The sequence below is a fragment of the Bombus vancouverensis genome, chromosome 5 (assembly GCF_051014615.1).
Source record: "Bombus vancouverensis nearcticus chromosome 5, iyBomVanc1_principal, whole genome shotgun sequence".
In the NCBI taxonomy this organism is placed as follows: domain Eukaryota; kingdom Metazoa; phylum Arthropoda; class Insecta; order Hymenoptera; family Apidae; genus Bombus; species Bombus vancouverensis.
In genome coordinates this window covers 4,472,701-4,480,715 of record NC_134915.1, presented here as the reverse complement: position 1 = coordinate 4,480,715, position 8,015 = coordinate 4,472,701, and the positions used below count along the sequence as shown (strand labels likewise).

At 29.9% G+C, this 8,015-nt stretch overlaps 1 protein-coding gene across 2 annotated transcripts in view; it reads left to right on the top strand.

Moving 5' to 3' along the window:
• The first annotated feature begins 477 nt into the window (after nucleotides 1–477).
• Nucleotides 478–8,015, top strand: part of Moe (moesin) — a 37,273-nt gene continuing 29,735 nt past the window's right edge. The window contains exons 1-3 of one of the 2 annotated variants that reach the window (XM_076618407.1): nucleotides 478–653; nucleotides 2,638–2,701; nucleotides 4,040–4,219. In XM_076618407.1, the coding sequence (XP_076474522.1) occupies nucleotides 2,690–2,701; nucleotides 4,040–4,219 (192 nt within the window). In that variant the 5' untranslated portion in view covers nucleotides 478–653; nucleotides 2,638–2,689. Of the gene's footprint in view, nucleotides 654–2,637; nucleotides 2,702–3,638; nucleotides 3,778–4,039; nucleotides 4,220–8,015 lie in introns of those variants that run through there. The other variant, XM_033340104.2, reaches the window with a different exon arrangement.

The following is an 8,015-nucleotide window of genomic DNA, read 5'->3' as shown; positions in this document are numbered from 1 at the left end:
CTACAAAATAATAACGAAACTTATATAAAAATATTTGCCTGATATACAATTCTGATATACAACAAGTTCTGATAATTGTTATACAATTTTTCAGCACACTATGTATTTTATAACATTTACATACGTACATATAACGTTATAATCTAATTTTACAGATTACACATAGCACTTCTCTGATAGTACTCTAAATTATAGTGAATTCTAATAAAAACAAAAATGCTGGAAAGTAAAGCTGAAAGTTACAATATATTCAATTATAAGCAATTGAATAAAAGATAGAAATAAAAATAAATACCATATATGAAACAATAATGAAGAAGTTTAGAAGAAAATAAGTAAAAAAAAATTGAACATATTTGTTGGCTCTATCTTTAAACGTACTTTACAATTCTATGGTAGACTCATCTATCTTATATACGTAGTTCATGATTTATCCCTTCTCCCGAAGAAAATTGTGCGAGCGGGTGGGCAGGCGGCAGCCATATTATCAGTGAGGTGTCAGTATTGTCCGAACGTGACGGGATTTTTGGGTGTGGATCATACAATTTCCTGTCGTTTTCTCTAACGGATATAGTGCAAGTGCAAGTGCCACCGGCCTACTGTGAATGTGTGGCACATGTGTCATAGAATTTATATCTTATAATTACAATAATGTAAGTTGTACATATTGAATTGGAACTCGGTATTAAGCAGTTACACATTTTATATGTATAAATCTTAGAACAAATATTTTTTTAACTATCTTCGAAATATTACTCGTTTCAATATTGTTAGACGTTTTTATCAAATTTCCTATTTCCTAGTTCCTATTTTTTCCTTGAGAACTACCTTGCTATTACTAACCTAGATACAGGTTATTTCTTTAAGTTATAATGTCATCTCATAATACCATAATATCCTTAAGAAATTTCTAATGAGAATACATTCTTTTTTTCTATTGACATTTTGATTTTATGTGTTCTATTCATATAATAGATTTATAAATATATTTGCTTCATAATTTTAGTCATTGAAGGTGACATGCTACATTCCAATATCTTTTTCGTACAAAGGGCCATGCAGTAAACACATCCATGAAAAAAAGATTCTGTAAATGTAGATAGATAATTAATTGTTATATATGTAGAATAAAATGTTGAGATAATTTAATGTTACAGCTATCTAGACACGAATGATACTATAAATGTAATGTGAAATGCCCGGTCTCTCGTGAACTGGTTAGCAATCGTCTTTTCCTTTAAAGCAAAACGAGACGACAGAGACAGGATGACAAGATTACAAGCTTACATTTCTGTTAATCCTACGCATTTCTAGTCAATCTCAGCAATTAGCTTACAATATTTCACGCTATATACTATATACTATATACCTACTGTGTATGCATAATGAAGGTCTTTCGTCTTTTTCCATAATTATCTTTTTCTTTTATTGAATATTTCGGTAATTAAAATATCCGAAATAGTTTAACGTGTACATTATAATAACATATATATATATATATATATATATATATATATTATTCGATTTTACGTAAATTATAGCAAAACGTGTACTATTATATAATAAAGGTATATAATCGATATGTAAATTACCGTTGAAATAGCATGTATGTATCTGGCGTCAATGAATGACCTTGGAAGAGATTTCGAAACATGAATCCTTTTTCATCATAACATTCCTTCGATTATGTGAAAATTTCTAACGTGTAACACCTTCTGTATGTATTTACGTTATTTGAAATATTTGTTTTTATCTTCTAGTACATTTCAGGTTTAAAACATGTATATATTTGAGCGTTTTTGCGTGAGATCGTACCATAAATTGAAATAAAAATTTGAAATTTACGCCGTGAAAAACATGCTTTAGCCATTCACGTAAACATAGAGATTTTGCGACGAGTATTTTGGACTTCGGACGCAGTATGTAGTCGGAAATGGAGACTTTATTAATAGATACTTTCTATCTCCATGCTACGTGAAAAGTTGGACGGATACGTCCCGCTGAGCTTTTTTACCGCCATTGACAAAAAGTTAGAAGATACCAACAGTTCAATGGACGTAGTGGTCCTAGATAAAAGGGGAATGCTAGACACAGTGCGCAGGCACTCCTTACTCCTTATTGCGGACGGATGTCGGTCACGCGGATTTACATTATAACCTGTCTCTTCTTCCAATATGGAGACTTGTATGCAGTTCTCGATTATGAACACGCTATGTACATGTACTTCTGTTTTTTTAACAATGATCTTGCAGTAATTTCAAGTTGATCCGTCACTACACAATAATATTAATTAGCAATGATGTTGCTTCTTTCTATTATCATTAATTATTGTTAGTTAGTATTATAACATTATTAAATATTTCTTAAATACCTTTCCGCATTTTTTATAGGATTGTGGAATATATTACAACGTATTATTGAAAAAGTACTAACTCATTGAAAGTAATATTTAAAAAATGTTAATAATATTCGCGAATTCTTGTTAAACATAACATTTCTGGATAGTTTGTAATATTTGGAGGAAGTTTTATTTCCATTTTTTCATTTTATGTGTATTATAGTATTTAATGTATACAGATATTACAGAATTTATTAATAATATAATGTTTTATTAATTATAATTTATTTTTGTTACAGATTGATATTTTCATTGTTTGACACGGGAAGACGACCAAAGGAAGCTACCAAAATGCCGAAAACGGTAGGTATATTTTATAAAAAAAGTATATTCTTTAAAATTAGCTTCACTTTAAATTTTATATTGGTAAAAATGTGTAGTATACTCTTGTACAGTCTCTAGCAATAAAAAGACATTATTAAACGTTAATGATAATGAGCACATTTTTCTTACATACAATATAGTAGTATTCTAGGTGAAACAGTATTATTATAATAATTAACAAGTTCAGTAGTAACAAGCTTTAAGTTATATGATAGATTGATCAAGTTATCCCTATTGATATTATTGATAATTTTAATAAGTTTTAATAAGTTTCTAATCTTCATTCCTTAACATATTTCGTATTAGTCTTGAATAATTTTAGAGAATAAAAAAAAGAAACAAAAGTTTCATACGTACCCTTCAAATTGTGATGACGGTATGCTTCCATTATGGTATTTTTGAACAAAGAAATCATCGTTTAACGAGTTACGGCGATGAAACTATTTTACAAGAACAAATGATTAGGACACGATATAAGTAACTATTACACAAAAGATGCTTCGATTATTTTAGAACGTTTCATTTTGAAGAAGACCGATCATGTCGGTAAACGTAAACCGTTCTCGAAAAATTACTTCCTTCTGTACACCCGGTATTTTAACTAAACGCTGATTGGCTCTGGCTATGCGCATCGTGTTCCTCACGTGATCACATTCGTTCTTCTTTCTTGCTCTTACGAGCTCTGGCTATGTTTCGGAAAGAGAAGGACAACAATGCATAGCTTATAAAGGGAAGGAGTGGGGGGAAAGACGCTGCCGGCTGCACTTGCCCCATAGCATAGTAGCCCATTGTATGACTTGAGACTTAAGATTTTGAGACCGGCATAAGTCGATAGTTCGACAGACAGACGGTTAAATCTTGTGGTATCGAGTGTTCATTCGTCTTGACCAATACATCTACAAATTTCCAGTGTTGTATTGTTGAGATTATTCACGTTCGGTGCCACAATACTCAGTCACTTATCAATTTTGATCGTTTTAACGGATCTCAGTTGAATTCGCGTTTACGTTCTCGTATCATCGCAGTTCACAGCCATGGTTGCCGGTGCTAAAATGGTAAGCGTTCATCTGTAAGCTATTTTGTCCCTTTCAAATTCTTTCTTTAGTAATATTTTCAAAAGCAGAAGGATATAGGTTAGAATTGTAATATTTCATGTGTTCATAAATTATTTCTTCTTTTTTGAGAGAAGGATCTGAGATTATATACACATGTAGGAAAAGGGTTAGAAGTGGCGTCCTTCCCTCTACCGGGTGACATCTCAATTTACTTCAATGAATTTCTTATTTTTGATTCTTGTTTCTTATTTTATATGTAAAGATGAATGTCAGGGTGACGACAATGGACGCTGAACTGGAGTTCGCGATCCAGCAGACGACTACCGGGAAGCAACTCTTTGACCAAGTTGTGAAAACGATCGGGTTGCGTGAGGTGTGGTTTTTCGGACTCCAGTATACCGACAATAAGGGCGATCTGACGTGGATAAAATTGTATAAAAAGGTAGGATGACTGGTTGTTTATTGCGCTATATAATTCCTTTAATCGTACATGATGGCTCTTTTTCGTATATGAAATTGAGCTACATGTATCTGCAAATATCTAAAAGCTTCTGTAGTTGCTTCGGTGTGAAATAAGCTCTGTATTTAATCAATACTCAATATTAAACTATTTATTAAGTACTTACATATTTACTACTTTCTATAGATAAAATACATTAGTGGTATATGGATAATATACTATTACCTATCATAATTTAGAAATAGTGAACAATTGCTTTCACGAGATAAATTTTTGTAAGACACGTGAAGCAAAATATGTAATATATAATTTATCACTGATCATTCAATATAACGGCTTTATAAAATTATTTAACAATTTTTAGGAGTTAAAAGTGAAAAAGTACTTATACTATTATGTAAATGTTAAAATTAAATTATTTATTCTGGAATGAATGACTGGTCGATTGAATTTAGGCATTTACATGTGTCATTTTGACAAAAAAGGTAACTTAGGGAGAGATGTGACGGCGAATGCTGATGTCATCGACTTTCGTAGATTCGTTACGTTCAACGATCAACCACACGTTCAATTTTACGCTCGATTCTTATCTCACAGTTACAGGTTACAGCATCCATTCTTATCTTATATTCAACCGGCATTTTATTCTTCCTAAAAAATAATTTATATTTATCATATCACAATTAATTAATTATTCATTTGCCTAAAATTTACATCTTCGGAATAACTTTTCTAATGCATTTGTAATCTTGCATCTATACATGAACAATTGTTCAAAAAACTATAGTAGCAAAATATAGTAATAATTTTAACAGCAAAATTACTTTTTGCAATTAAATTTATATTACGCCTATTCGTTAAGTTAATATAAATAGAAATAATTTTTTCCAATTCTAATCGTTGCTGTTTGTACGAAATTATAAATCATTAATTTTTTACCATTTACGTCTTAATTATTATTATAGATAATTTTAAAAATGCATGGAAGATAACCATGAAAAATGATTATTTTGATCATTTCTTTTAAAGATATCGTACTTAACACGATATTCTTGATTCAGATTCTTTTAGGTATGAGATGGAAACAATTTTTTTTAATCTGGCATGTTTGATGATTTACGTTTTAACTATTAGCTTTGAAAATATAACAGGCAGACACGACAAATATAGGAGAAATTAAATAATCACGAGAAACAATTCCGTTCAATCAAAATCAATTTCTTTCAAAAATATACTTGCCATGATATTCTCGATTGGGTTTTTTTTTAAACGGAGTTCAGCCCGGAATCACGGACTTCCGACGCGTGATTTCAAGTACAGTTACGAGTTACGACCAAGTGGATGTTCCATTTGCTTTCACCAAGCGGTTGGTGTAGACGCGCCTTCACCTTGACACAGTCGCGTTCGCGTATATGTACCTTTATTGTCTTCTTGTCGTCTTTTCTTCCACGGGTTTCAACATTTCTGCGAGCCGACTAAACGTGACCAATTTTAGGCGACTGCGGCTCATCTGGTCGTCGTTTCTTTTTTGCCCTTTCCATGTTCTCATTCTTAGAATAAGACGCACGAACATATTTTCCAATGGGGAAAATGAGAAACTCGTGGAAATCAAAACGACTTGTGATCGCCAGGTGAAATTCGATTTAACTACATATAGAAAACTTAACTTAACTAACTCAACGGATAATGATCTTGTAGGAAGCAATCGAGATTGAACAATCCATTTGAAACATGTTTCACTTATATGGAATTATCATTTATCATTTGTTCTATCGAAATATTCTAAAATCTTTTATTTGAAAGATATTCTCTAATTTTAGACTTAATTAAGTATGATTAATTATATGTAATTACATAAGTGTTGAGTTTTCGAAGAAAAACGGCATTTTCGTGCTATTGTTATGTGAAGGATAAATTTATGTTAAAGTTCAAATACTAATGGTTACATATCTATGTTTTGATAAAGAAACGTTAATAAATTATTACATTATTTCGTAGTGCAACTAGAAGGAAATTACAATTTTAATCACAAATTTATAAACTTTATTCAAATTGTAAAGCATGCTACTTCAGCATATAATGTTTTAAAAGTACACGTAATTATGTATTTACATTTCCATTAATACGATTAATTAGAGATTAAAAATAATTACTAGAACTTAGGCATCTCTAATTAGGATAGAAGTTTCTGTAAAGATATATGTTTAGCTTCTATTTATTTCTGCAGGACAGATGTGAAAATTAGATGACGTAATTATATTATCTGCAGTTGCAGATAATAACAAGTATTTTTATCGTAGTATGTATGTTGGCCTAAACAATAAATAGAGTGGAAGTTGCATTGCTATTTTAGGCCAAATTTCGTAGAAATCATAATATAATAGATTGTATTATCCTGTTATTTTCATTACGTAGAAAATGAAAGAAGCGATACATTTTTACATTTGAATCAGTGTCAATTAATGAAAAATTGAATCTAGGAGATCCAGATACAAAAATAAGTATTGGTACTCTGTTGTTACACTTCATTTCTGTTGTAATTAAGTTGATTTTCTTGAAAATTATTTGCAGAAAAATTCTAAAATTCATTGTTTGAAAATTTCTTCTTCACTTTATAAAATTGAGGCGAACTAAACTTGTGTCATACCTAAAGGATCGGCCTTGCCTTTTTTATCTTTAAAATTATCGGATTATATAATATGTGGAATTTTGCAAACAGTCTTGTAAAATTGTAGGGTAGCATCATTAATTGGAATTTTCGTATTAGGAATGTAAATATAAATCATTAATATAGATTTTGCAAAGAATTTTGAAAGCATTTTAAAAAGATATTGTAGAACAAAGTTAAAAAATTTCAGCAACTACTGTACGTTTAATAGATATTGCTGTTGAAGTTCAGTTGAACGTAAGAAGATATAATAGGCTTTGATAAAGAGATAATGTTTTGTGAAATCAGCTTTTATTTATAACTAACAAATTACTTACAACTAACAAATTATAAATTTGTCACTAATATTTTTATATCTCATTTTAAATTCGTTGTCTGCATTATTAAATAATTGTAAATTTATTCATATAGTAAAAAAATACAGTACGTGCATGTTAATTATATAAGTTTCCAAATAAGAACTTCTATACTGATTTTGATACATTTTTGAGGATATAGTGAATATTTTTTCCGTTAAAAATTTCTTTAAACTTAACTTTCAATATTTGGGTTGATTCATGTTTATCTACAATTCTGAAATACTTTTCTTACTTATAGTCACTTTTTAAAAAAGCAATGAACGAATACTCTCCCTCTTATCTAATCTAATCAATTGAGTACTTCTTAATTTATTACTCGAATTGTATTTCTGAAAAGTGTTACTTTTAACACATGTTTAAATGCAGTTCGTGATTTGAGAGAAAAAAGTTCATTTTATTAATTATTTCAATATCAAGTAAATTAATACATTCTTTAAACAACTTTATGGTATAGTACCTTAATCTACATCGAATATTACTGATGTACTTAGATAATTAAGTTCGTGCAATAAACGATGAAAATGAGAAATCTAGGCATCAGTTTTCAGTATCATAAGAGAAAGCTCGTGACCTATCTTTTAGGTGTGACGCTTTTTTCCAAGTAACGTTTGGAGAAATGTTTTTAAATTAGATATTCATTGTTTTCTAAATTAGGTATTCCAAAAAGAGTATTGTTAAAGATTATATCTCTCGCAAACAATATTATGTTTGAATTTGTTCCTCCTAAGGCTCAATACTCTATTTTAATTTA